The sequence below is a fragment of the Nematolebias whitei genome, chromosome 12, assembly GCF_014905685.2.
Source record: "Nematolebias whitei isolate Nwh7 chromosome 12, NemWhi1, whole genome shotgun sequence".
Lineage (NCBI taxonomy): Eukaryota > Metazoa > Chordata > Actinopteri > Cyprinodontiformes > Rivulidae > Nematolebias > Nematolebias whitei.
This window is the reverse complement of record NC_056509.1, coordinates 35692313-35704736: the sequence shown is the minus strand read 5'-3', so window position 1 is coordinate 35704736 and position 12424 is coordinate 35692313. Positions and strand designations below refer to the sequence as shown.

The following is a 12424-nucleotide window of genomic DNA, read 5'->3' as shown; positions in this document are numbered from 1 at the left end:
AAGATGAGTTCACCGTCACTGTAATCGAGTTTTCAGATCTCGTTCAGACCCCAGTTCATAAAACTTGAGTGCACACGTGTACCCCCCTCCCAATCTTACATCTACTGTGACTGATCTGTTCTCAGGAATGTATTTTATCTGTTTAAACATTGTTTTTGGCCACAAAGAAACAATAAAAACATCTTTTCATAAAAACACGATTTTTGTCTGGTCTTTACCCTCAACTGCATTATTTACCTTTTTTTTTTTTTACAGCTTCTAGTGGTTTTTAAATCAATATTCACTTGAGTATTCAATGAGGTATTAAACAATACACCTTTATGAGTTCCATAATATATAAAAAAAATCAAAGGAGAAAGCACAAATTTCCTTTAACTTTATTGAATGAAATATAGACAAGTTTCTGGGTCCTTACTATTGACAGCTTGGGAAATATAAAAAGTCAACAACGACCGTGCTACACGAGTCTTATGCTAACTTGCTGCAGGTATTAGTTCAAATTACATTAGGTACATACAGTAGTTATACAATCTGTACAAATGTTAACAGGTTCACAGTTAGAGGGTTACAAATAAAAAAGGAGTACTGGATGGCTGCCCCTAGATGCTTTATACTTAATGCAACAATAGCAAGGCCTTAAATCTCTAATTCTTTATTTTACATAAAGCAAACATCGCGCCTAAATAGTTTGGTCATAAAGCTGAAGCCTTTAGAGTCCCTCGAATGAGCTGCTGAATGAAATCTTATCAAAGCGTTGGCTAAATTCTCAGGCGAACGTCTTCCAGAACTGACTGAAAATTAAATAATACCAGATTCAACCCATCACATGAACGCTTTGGTTGGAAAAATCAGGTGTTCACGGCAAAAGCGAGTGTTTTTATACGAGAAGCACGTACAAGTCTGGAAACAGTCATCATAAATCAGGAACTTGACACGTTTTGTATATTTCTCCTCATACACCAACCCAGTGTTCAAAATCAGCAAATTCCTTCTACCTAATCAACTGGAGTGTTTATTGTAGCTTTATATTATCACATTAACTATGAGTAACAATGTGTATTCACAGTGAGACAGGCAGTGAGGTTTGATCTACATGAATCTTTTCAAACATTTAGCAGAGTGAATACTCATGGCTACAACGTTAAACCCCACGGTGCATTTCAGGTTGTCATCTTCCTGCGCTCTGCCTGCTGGACGTTTGTACCGTGACTTAGTTCTAATGCCAGTTGAAGATGTGCAACAAAAACAATGTTTTCTGTAAATGGAAGGAGAAACTTGGACTCTAAAATGTTGCTGATGCATCACAGCATGAAGTAAAAAAAACAAAAACAGGCAACAAACAATAAAAAGAGGAAAATAAAGATATGTGTGACTGAATGAATAGTCAGGATATAAATACAATATACAGGATATTAATCATCCATCTCTTCGCCTGCTGACACCACTTCACATTTTTTTTATTTTTTGCACATCAAAACTTGCACTCTGGCGTCCGAACGCACAAATCCACACTCAGGAGTTTGCAGCAAAGGCGGCGGGAGGTCACCGAAGGTTCAGAGGAGCGGTTACGAGTCAGACGGGAGGCTTCTGTGGAGCAGGATATGTGTTGTGTGGGGGTGTTGTTGTGATGGAGCTGCATGACGGGGCTGAGGGTGGAGAGAAAGTCAGAGTTGGTGCTCAGGATGAATGAGTGAAGCTCATCACAGAGTGATACCGCCGAGCAGCCTCTCTCCCACAGATGGGTCGTCTCCCAGGCGCCGGTCCAGCATCTTCACCTGAAGTGGAGAAACAAAAAAATAATAATAAATGGTATTAGAGGAGAAAATCTGGATCTGTTATTCAAACACCTGGAGAAGAAAACGGTTTTAGATCAACTCATTTTCATGTTTATGATTCTGATCTGGGGATTTGTTGTATAGTTGTTGTTTTAAATGTGCTTTATATAAAAATAATATTTAATAACTTGCAAAAATCAGAAAATGGAGCTTAATTTTCTGCATCTTGGTTTGCAGAACTGATTAATATCACTGCAACAAGTGATAAAAGTAACAAACATCTGCTTCGTGTAATTTCTTCTTTTAAGGCTTTTTATACTTTGTCATGTTTATTTAAAGATAATACTTTTGCAATATTTGTACTTAAATTAAGCAGATCCTTAATAGATTTAAAAAATAGATTTACGACAGAAAAGACAAACACTTAAACCATTACCTTGGGTAATATTAAACGGTGGCCTGCTATTAATTTTATTCATTAGATGTGCCACCCTGCTATAATTCAATGCTATAGTAAAATAGTTTTAAAACTTGATTTTATAGATTAAAAAAATGTATATATACATTCTACTAAAAGATTTCAATCTGGTCATGTCTAACTAAACACGAAAAGTTAGCTCCATAAACTTTACCAAAGATAACCTGTTGACTTTATGATACTTTTATCTTCTTTTGAGTAAAATTCAACCCAGGAAACAGATTTAGTCAGTACTTTTTACACATCCGGCTGCAGTTCTGTGATCTTTCCTTTCAAATAAATTGAATTTGACAGTAAGCCGGTATCTTTACAATATCACTGCATATTAAAGCATCCCACAAGGATATGACGGTTTAGTTCAAACTGGAGTAAAAAAGAAAAAGAAATGCCCCCCCTGTTCTTTTGAAGCCCGGTAACAGAATCTTACAAACACGTCCTCCGACATGGTGTCTTAACTCCACACTGAGCCTGTGATGGAAGAGGAATCATAATCAGCCTTTCAGCACAAGTTCATCTGCACCGCTTCCCTTTAAGATCCAAGCCCACAAAGACGGGGGTCAGTGGCGGCATTCCTGCTTTGATATCAAAAGTCCCTCGGTTACTCGAAGCCCGAACAAAAGCTTTTTCATCTGGTCAGCATGCAAATCCCCTCCTCTGCTCTCTAGTAAAAAGTAAGACCCGTTGACGTTAAACAGAAAACACTGGGAGAAAGTTTTAAAACAACTCCCTGCCTTCGTTGTCACTCAAGGTTTTTAATGAGTGTTGAGAACTTCACGAGTTTTCCAACTGGTCTCACCTGCTCATGATGCGGCCGTGACCTCTGTGGACACTGGCTCGATCTCCTTCACAGCCTCTTCGATCACCTCAATCACCTGCGCCATCACTTCCGCGCACTTTTCTGATGGGGTTTTCTCTGTTTCTGCTTCTTGACTGGGAGCCTCTCCTGAAGCCGACTCTTGGGGCTCTTCTGGCAGGTCTGAGAGTTCGTTTTGTCTCAGTGGCTTCTCAGACGTTGCGTCGGTGTTAGAACCGTCTTTGTCGAGCTCTGCGACGGTTTCCACTTCCACGGGCAGCTCCTCGACCATCTCTGCCGACTGCAGGACCACCTGGGTTGGCATGTGGATCTCAAGAACTTTGTCTGATTTCTCCTCTGGCTTGCATTCCTCAAGCTGTGACTTCACATCCTCATCAGCTTCTTTTACTTCTTTGCTCTCTTTCTCTTCAGGTTGTTCAATCTTTCCATCAATCTCTGTTACTTCCTCCTCGATGATGGTTTCTTTGCTTACTTCCACCTCCGCAGCCATCTTCAAGCTTTTCTTTGGTGTCTCCTCCTCCTTGATGTTTTCTGTGACCTCCAGTTGGACGGTCTCAGTCACCTCCACTGCAACACAAAGTGTCTGCGGTGATTTTTGGGATGGTTTTTCACAGAAACCAAGAACAGGGGTTTCAGTACTAACAACGGGCTCAGTTGCAATGTCAGTCGTCGCCATTGCCTTGACCGGCGTTGGAATGGTCACTGTAGACTTTTCGGATTGTGGAATATCTTCTAAAACTTTACCTACAGCATCTTTAATGACAGCCTCTGCTATCTCTGCACTCTGAGTCTCGATTTCATTGTCAATCACTTCCATTTTCCCACTGGCTTCCACAGTTTTCTGGTCCTGGATTGTTTCTTTCTTAGCCTCCCCATCGTCCAGCGCAACAAGGACCACCGTCTCTGTGATAACAGCACTTTCCACACTTGGGACATCTGCAGGGACAGCTACTTCAGTTCCCTTTGTGTCTTCTTTAGCGTCACATTCTGTGGTTGAAAGCTCTTGAGCCACTGCCTGAATCACCTCCTCTGCTGGAGTATTTTCTCCATCAGCAGCATGCCGCTCCATGTCCATATTGCTTTCCTTGGTCTCTACAACCACCTCAGAGACTTCCACGGTCTGAGTACAGACAACCATTTCAGGTATTGGTGTGATGGGATCGACCATGACAGTGTTAGGTGAGTTCTTCTTCAACAATGTGGGCTGGATGACCTCAGAGTTCTCTGTGCCAACAACTCCAACCTTTTCGATCTCAGCTTCGTAACTCTCACTGGCAGCTTGAATGTCTAAGTCTTCACCCACTAGTTCTTCTACAACAGGTTCAAGTTCAAGAGTTTGTACCAGATGGACTTGAGCCTTGTGTACAGGATCTTCTGTAGCAGCTGCTTCCTCTAATTCTTCTGCCTTCTGCTCCACAGCAATCTCCACACTTGTAACACCACTAACTGGACCTATACACTCTACGGTAGGCTCAATTGGCTGCTCCAGAGAAACATCTTCAAGCTCCTTGATTTCGAGGCCGGTGCAAATGGCCACAACCTCACTTTGTACATGTGGCTCCAGGATGGCCTTTGTCACAGACTTGGCATTCTCCATTTCTGGTTCTGTTTCTGCTGAAGCTACATCCAGTGGAGCATATTCAAGAGTTACTGATGTCTGAGCTGGAACTTCACTGACTTGGGCCTCAATTTTACTAACAACCTCATCTGCAGTCTGTATCTCGGGTCCCTGAGGAATAGAGGAGGTTGCTGCAGCTGGAGCCAGGGTTATGGGCTTCACTTCCGCCATGGACAGCTTGCACTCTGTGCTACTTGGACCTTTTGGCAGTGCAACCTGGTCCTCTGTGTCATCGTCTGCAATGTCAGTGTCAACAGATTTTGGCGTGGCCAAATTTTCTACCTCCTCTGGGATATCACTGAGCTGGTCATGCTTATCATCTTCAACTACGGCTGGGATCCACGACGGTGATCTGTCGTCAGCCGATACTTTAGCCTGGACTGAAGCTGGTTCTGCTGGTGCTTCCTGCTCTGCTTCAGCTTGTTCTTCATATTCTGAGAGAGGGACTACAGCTGGGGTGTCGGAGTCCTCCTCACCTGAGCCTTGGTCAGCAGAAGTTTGTTTTTCCACCTTCTTCCTACGTCCATGAAAAAGCTTCTTCAAAGAGAAAGAGGACTCTTCTTTTGAGGTTTCAGTGTCTGGTTGGACTTGATCAGCAGGTTCCTCTGGCTTTTCTTCACTTTTGGGCTTATTTTTAGGCATGACTAAGCGTTTCAACGTGCTCCAGGGGGACTCTCTCGCAGGCTCAGGTGCAGGAGTTATTACTTCTTCGTTCTCTGGGCTTTGGGGAGGGACTTCAGCACCCTCAGTTTCGTCTTCTTCTTTCTCTTCTGCTTTTTCTCCTGCAGTCTCCTCTTCAGCCTTGGTCTCTTCATCATCTGAATCAGACGTCTTTCTTGTCCTCTTTTTGGGTCCACCCATGCACATCAAAGCCTCCCAGGAAACAGAGGTGTCCATTTTCTTTTTTGGCTCCTCAGTGCTGCTGGTCAGCTTTTCTGTGTTTTCTGTCTTTGGCTCTTCCTCTGAAGGCTTGTCCTCTTTGGTCTCTTTCTCTTCAACCTTTTCTTCAACTGGAGCACTCTCAGAAGAGGACAGAGTGGCAGACTTTACCAGTTTGTCACTCGTGCCCTCATCTTCACTGTCAGAAGACCTTTTAGCGTACTTCTTAGGCGATACCAGTTTCCTGAAGGAGGCGATGACGCCATCTTTTTTCTTTTCACTGTCAGATGTAGTCTCACCTTCGTGTTCCTGGCTGGACTCATTTTGGTTCACCTCCACAGCAATGACATGCTCCCCCGATGCCTCTGGAGACGAGGGTCCACTGTCAGCTTTAGGAGCCTCTTCAGACTCATTGGAGGACTGCAGCTGCTCCACTGCCTGCTCCCCAGATTCAGCTGGCTTCGACTCTGATTCTTTCTTGTTCTTATGTCTCTTAGTTGAGAGCTTTTTCAGGCCAGCTCCAGTGAAGAGCTTCTTCAGTGGGCTCCCGTGGGGCTTTGACTTCTCCGGTGACGACTGGTGCTCGGCCTCAGACGTTGCCTCTTCTGGAACCTTCTCTTCCAACTTTTGGTCCTCTTGTTTGGTTTCAGTAGTACTATCAGTGGCAGCAGAGGCTTCAACTTTCTCTTCTGGAGTAGTTTCGGATGTTGCTTCCTGTTGAGTGCTTGGTGCATCTTCCTTGGGCTCAGACTCAGATTTCTCCTCCTTGACTTCATTTTCTGTCACATCATTCTCCTTGGTTTTCTCATCTATCACATCTTTTTCGCCCTGAGTTTCCTTCTCTTTTGCTTCGACCTCCTTTGTTTCCTGCTCTGGAGCTTCTTTCTCCTCCTTTTCCTCAGCAGCAGCTTCTTCTATATTAGACTCCTTTACAGTTGTCTCTGTTTCCTCCTCGTCTTTTGTCTTTTTGATACTGTTTTTTTTCCGCAGGTTTGAGAAGAGTCCTCCAGAGAAGAACTTTCTAAAAGAGGACACACCAGTGTCCTTGGTTGGAGAAGAGGTTTCTGCTTCTCTCTCAGCTCCCTCCTCCTTGACTTCTTCGTTAGCAGCCTTGGCAGCAACGCCTTCCAGTTGGGGGTCGGTGGCTTCAGCTTTGTCTGCTTCGGTAGCGGATGGCTCTGTGTCAGCCTCCTTTACTTCTGTTGTGGCTTTCTCCGTTGCCTCCTTGTCTTTTGCAGCTTCTTTAGTCTCACAGACTTCCTCTCCCTCTTTGTCTTTTACTATCAGTAGCTTCACAGGGTCCGCCTCTTCACTTTTATCCTTCTTGAGCGTGAACTTCAAGCCCACGATGCTGAAGATCTTTTTGAATCCAACTTCATTGGCGTTGTTGGGTTTCTCATCTGTTGCCTTCTCTTCAATAGAAGTAATCTCATTCACATCAGGGGATTCTTTGTCCATCTTCTCGCCGTTTACTTGTGGGGTCTCTTCGACCTGGGCTGTTTCTGTGGCGTCAGAAGCTTCCTCCTTCTGGGCCACAGATACACCATCTGGCTGGCCAACTGAAATGACAAGAAGAGATAAAATATTCAGTAAGATGATGAACAAATAAACTTTCTCAGTATGTTTACTCTGTTGTGCTGCAGATAGATGTTCCCATGATGTTCATTCAAACATTTAAGAAATTAAGGTAATAAGAAAATTAAATAATTTGCCGAGACAAAAACAATGAGTTCAATATTTCAATGTTATAAAAAATGGCATGGGAGTGATGGTGCAGATTATAGAAGACAAGCCTGTGGTTGGAAGGTCAATGGTTCAAATCCCCCTGACTATAACATTAAGCTGTGGGTGGGAAAGATGAAGCATCCACATATGTCTCCACCCAATTGCCCCACTGCTTCGTTGGCGCTTAAAACCCCATCTGCTCCCACGGATGCCCTAGATAGCAGCCCCCTGCTCCACACATGTGAGCCAAGCTAGCTCGGTGGTCATCAAGCGTAAAAACATATGCCCGGTCTTTGTACGAGTTTAAAACATTATTAATGAAACCGATAGTTCAAACTTTTTGAAATAAGAAACAAGAGGTCAAACGCACAAACTAATAGCTATTTTGTGAAATACCAAAGGAGACTGATGCACTCTTAAAACTCCAATCTCAAGATATTATAGGTAATTGCAGGTAATACAAATGCTGTTGCATAAACCTTAGATTGTCATCAGTTTCACATTAAATGGTTAATTATTATATTATGGTCATTACGGTATATTCTATAGTTACAAGAACAAATCTTATAGTAAAAGAGCAAATTGTAGTAGCAGCATCTAGTTTGCAGTTTTGTTTCGTTTTTATGATTGTGTAATGCAAAATTGACAACACTGTAAAGGTTTACAAACTTGTGCTTGAATCAACAAACGTTACGACTGGAGTTGTATTAAGACAGCAGCTGGTCACTTACCCTCTCTCAAGATAGCCTTTAGCTTTTTAAACTAACCTTTAGCATCATAACTGGTCATTAGTTTCTCAAACTAGCATTTAGCTTCTCAAACTTAGCCTTTAGCTTGACAAACTAACCTTTAGCTTCTCAAATTAGCTTTTTTCTCAAACAAGCCTTTAGCTTCTTAAACAAGCCTTTAGCTTCTTAAACTAACATTTAGATTCCCAAATTAGCCTTTTACTTTTCAAACTGGCCTTTAGCTTCTCAAACTAGCCTTTAGCTTCTCAAACTACCCTTTAGCTTCTTAAACTGGTCTTTAGTTTCTCAAACTAGCCTTTAGCTTCTCAAACTAACCTTTAGCTTCTTAACCTGGTCAATAGTTTCCCCAACTAGCCTTTAGCTTCTCAAACTAGCCTTTAGCTTCTAAAACTAGCTGCTAATTTCTCAAACTAGTTCTTAGCTTTTTCAAACTACCGTAACTGTTAACTAAATTAGCCTTTAGTTTCTTTAGCTTCTTAAACTAGTTGCTAATTTCTCAAAGTAGCTGTTCTATTCTCAAACTTGGTCATTAGTTTCACAAACCAGTCTTTAGCTTCTTAAACTAGATTTTGCTTCTAAATCTAGCTGTTTATTAAATTAGCCTTTAGTGTCTTAAACTAGGCATTAGCTTCTCCAACTAGCTGCTAGTTTCTCATAGTAGCTTTAGAATCTCCAACTAGCTGTTAGCTTTTCAAACCAGCCTTTATTTTCTCAAATTAGCTGTAGCTTTTGAAAGTAGCCATTAGTTTCTCAAAGTAACTGGTAGCTTTTCAAGCTGGCGTTTAGCTTCTCAAACTAGCTTTTTACTTCTTAAATATTAGCTTCTCAGGCTAGCCCTTAGCTTTTGAAAGTAGCTCCATTAGTTTGTTCAAACCTCACAAGAGTGTCTCAACTATTTTTTTAATTTTTATTTTTTTTGCTTTTAATGTCAAGACCGACACTCTTAATCCTGTTTTCATTTATTTATTGTAGTTCAACTATGTCAGACAACTGCTGCAAAAAAGCTGAGATAACAAATGCAAACCAGACGTACAACATGTCTGCCTGTTGTGTCCGTCTATGTTTTGGCAAAGGATGGTGTAAAGGGTGGGGGTGTTACATCTGATATCCACATGGTCTCCAAAAAATTCCCATTTTGTTGCCTGGATTTCAAGTTACAGGCTTTTGCACAAAAACACTTTGTCAATTTTGACTTTCAAATGGATTCAAAGCAATAAAATAAAATATCAAACCCTAGCCCCTGATCTATTTTCCACGAGAACTGAAAAAAAAACCTATCATTTATTTAATAAAAAAGTTCACTCACACAAAAATGTACAACTGTTCCCACATCTGCCTACATCCTTCTAAATTATAGGTATGGAGCCTCCGTCAGCAGTACTGCGTTCTTCGAATAGTTTAGATTTGAGCTTTTTTACTTTAGCGGAGCTTCACTCTATATTTAAAATTTAAAGCACAGATGAGAATCGATTTCATTCACTGATTCTATCACGACCACACCCTCCACATCCATCTGACTCCAGGGGAATGTGAGCTATGCCGTCTTTAAGAAGTGTATTTCAGGATGCTCCAAATATACCGTGAGGCTGGACACCCAAGAAATTCTGGGAATGTTTATTCATTTTTTTTAGCTGTCTTGTTTCTGCCTGAGAAGAATTCAAACCAAACAATGCAGGACCCCTCCTTGAAACCAGTCCCAATCCCCTTGACCCAAATTCCACAACAGAAGGATGGATGGGGTCCCACCCCTCCACCCCCTTCCTAAGGCAGACACACATACAAAAAACACAATGGCCCCGTAGCCCTCTATGGGCCCCTGAAAATAAGGGGGGGGGGGGGGGGGCTGGTCGACTCTTCTATTATCAAGAAGCTTGAGGGAAGTTCAAAACTATGGCACAAGGTTTACTTTAATAAACTGGAAAAACATGGAATTAATTCATTAAACACCAGATTCTCTGAGCCATTTCCAGTTAAGTTGTGAAGGCTGTGTGTGTGTTGATGTTTTGGGGGGGGGGGGGGGGGGGGTCTTTAAAACAGGAACCACACTGATTTAACAGACTGCTGGCATCTTTTTGATCTCTGTCTTCCTACTCGACACTAGTTAACATCTCCCGGCTGAAGTTAAAGTGTCGCAGGACAGAGGGGGAGATGTTTGAAGATGAAGGGACAGTGTGGTGGTGTTTGGGGGTGGGGGTGGGGGGTCACATATCTTCTGCCATGCTCTCATAGCTGAGATGCTTCTCGCTGCTGGAGACGAGTGGAGTGAGATCGTGCGGTAAGACAAGGCTCCTCTCGTGGTAAATAGCAGAGATTATTGTAAATCAGCCCCACTGAGGTTTCTATCCATTTGAGGCTGTGGCACTTTTTTAGGGGTGGGGGAGTGGGGGGGGGGGGGGTGGAGTCAGAGGGCAGCTGGGAGACTGAATGGCAGCTATTCTCTCTGCAACTTTGACCAATTATATGCAAATCTCTGCTTTTCTGGAGCAGCTTTAAAACAAAACAAGTCAGTTAAAAGGGTGTCGAGGAGACCCCATAACGCTCCACCAACAGACGAGATGTACCCCCCACCCCCACCTCTAGAGGTGTGGTTGAAACATCTCTGAAGGAGACAAAAGTTGCTCAGATGAAACCAAAACCTGATTTCAAATTTACAAAAAAAAACCTCTACAGATATCAGTGATCTCTTATTCAGACGTCAGCTTTCTGAGATACAAGTGATAAAAAGAAGAATCTGTTTGCAATTAACACCCCCCCCCCCACACACACACACACCACCACACACACACACACACACAAAGGCACAGACAGACGCAGACAGGGGTGCTCTAATTTAATAAAACACCTCACATGATGGGATGCAGCGTGCTGACTCAGACCCACATTAGAAGAAAATGAAATCATCAAAACACTCTCCATCTGGTTTGGATGTTTTTCCCACCCAAAGGTTCGGATGCTGTTTGAGATGCAGACATCCGAAGGAACGTTTGTAATGTTTGCTTCTCTGATCGATTCACATTCTACAGCGGTCAAGAGCAAAGAAGAACTCACTCCATCCATCCAGAAAGCACGGCTCGAACCAGCCACACCCTCAGGACAACAACGCCTTTGGCTACACGCACAAACACAAACACTTTATTTGGTTCAAAGTGTTGTTTAAAACACTGTCAACCAGTAAATATAATTTAAAATAAACTAGAAATGTTTGGTTCAATTCAACCCCATGAAGATGTGGTGAGTAATCCTGCAGTCTGGGGCATTTTCCTATTAAAAAAAAAAAAAAAAAAAATCTGAATTAAAAAAATTAAAAACATTTAAGTGGAGCGGATCTCGTTCTTACCTGTTAAAGTTATTGTTCCGAGCATCGGGAGAACTCCAGAGACCTCTCCAAGAAAATGTGGAGGAAAAAAAAAAGAATCAAACCTTTTGGTCTTTGCTTGATGTTTTCACTTCTCTGGTAACTCTTTAAAAGGCTGTCAAACTTTCCCTTTTCAAGGTCCTAATGTCTCCGTCCTTCTGTCTCTGTCTTCCTCTGTCTCTGTCCTCCTCTGTCTCTGTCCTCCTCAGCCAGTGGGCAGAATGAGCTGAACTCAGAGCTCCACACACATTTCTACACACCAACACACACACACTGTGTTAGGACCACCCCCGCCTCCCTCGTCTTCCCACCTCCCCTGCTTTTCTTCAGCTGTTCTGAATGGACTGCACCCCCTCCTCCTCCTCACCCCCCCCCCCTCCCTTACCCTCTCACACACCCTCAGACCTCCTCATCTGGCAGGGTTGACTTAAGTGCAACTTTTCAATGAAGCTGTTGCTCATTTAGTCAACACAGATTTACTTTACAAACTTTTTATGTGCACCTTCATAAAAAAAGAGAGAAGTAGTTAATTTTCTTGTTTAAAAAAAAAAAAAAAAAAAAAAAGGACCGCCATGTTCCTGTACTCCCTCTTCCAGGAGGTTCTCCCTCGGATGTCATGGCTCGTGTCAAAAGTCATGGAGGAAAGTTTGAGGTAACTCAGGCTGTTTTGAAGTGGAAACTTTTTTAAATCCAGGTCTCAGAGTGGAAGATTTTTGAAACTCTCAGCACCTTTTCAAGAGAAAACACACTTTACCTGAAAGCAGAAACAAAAGCTCTACGGCTGCAATCCGTCAACAGCCTAGATCAGGGTTATTTGACTAAATTTGACTCAGGGGGCCACAGTTACTGAACGCCAAAAGCTTAGGGGCGGACATCCAGCAGATATTGTCAGTAAGTTTGTTTTATGGTTGAAAATCTACTTTTGTTTAAAAAATGAACCCACTGGACGAACTGAGTTCAAAAGTGGGCTTAATATGGCCGCCAGTTGAATAGCCCTGGCCTAGATTAAAAATTTTAAATAATGTGAAGCA

The 12424-nt window shown here is 42.5% G+C and overlaps 1 protein-coding gene across 2 annotated transcripts in view; it reads right to left on the bottom strand.

The window, feature by feature from the left end:
* Positions 1 to 353: 353 nt before the first annotated feature.
* Positions 354 to 12424, bottom strand: part of akap12b (A kinase (PRKA) anchor protein 12b) — a 61744-nt gene continuing 49673 nt past the window's right edge. The window contains exons 1-3 of one of the 2 annotated variants that reach the window (XM_037685871.1): positions 11376 to 11612; positions 3050 to 7123; positions 354 to 1775 (exon numbers count right to left, since the gene is read on the bottom strand). In XM_037685871.1, the coding sequence (XP_037541799.1) occupies positions 3054 to 7123; positions 11376 to 11400 (4095 nt within the window). In that variant the 5' untranslated portion in view covers positions 11401 to 11612 and the 3' untranslated portion in view covers positions 354 to 1775; positions 3050 to 3053. Of the gene's footprint in view, positions 1776 to 3049; positions 7124 to 11375; positions 11613 to 12424 lie in introns of those variants that run through there. The other variant, XM_037685870.1, reaches the window with a different exon arrangement.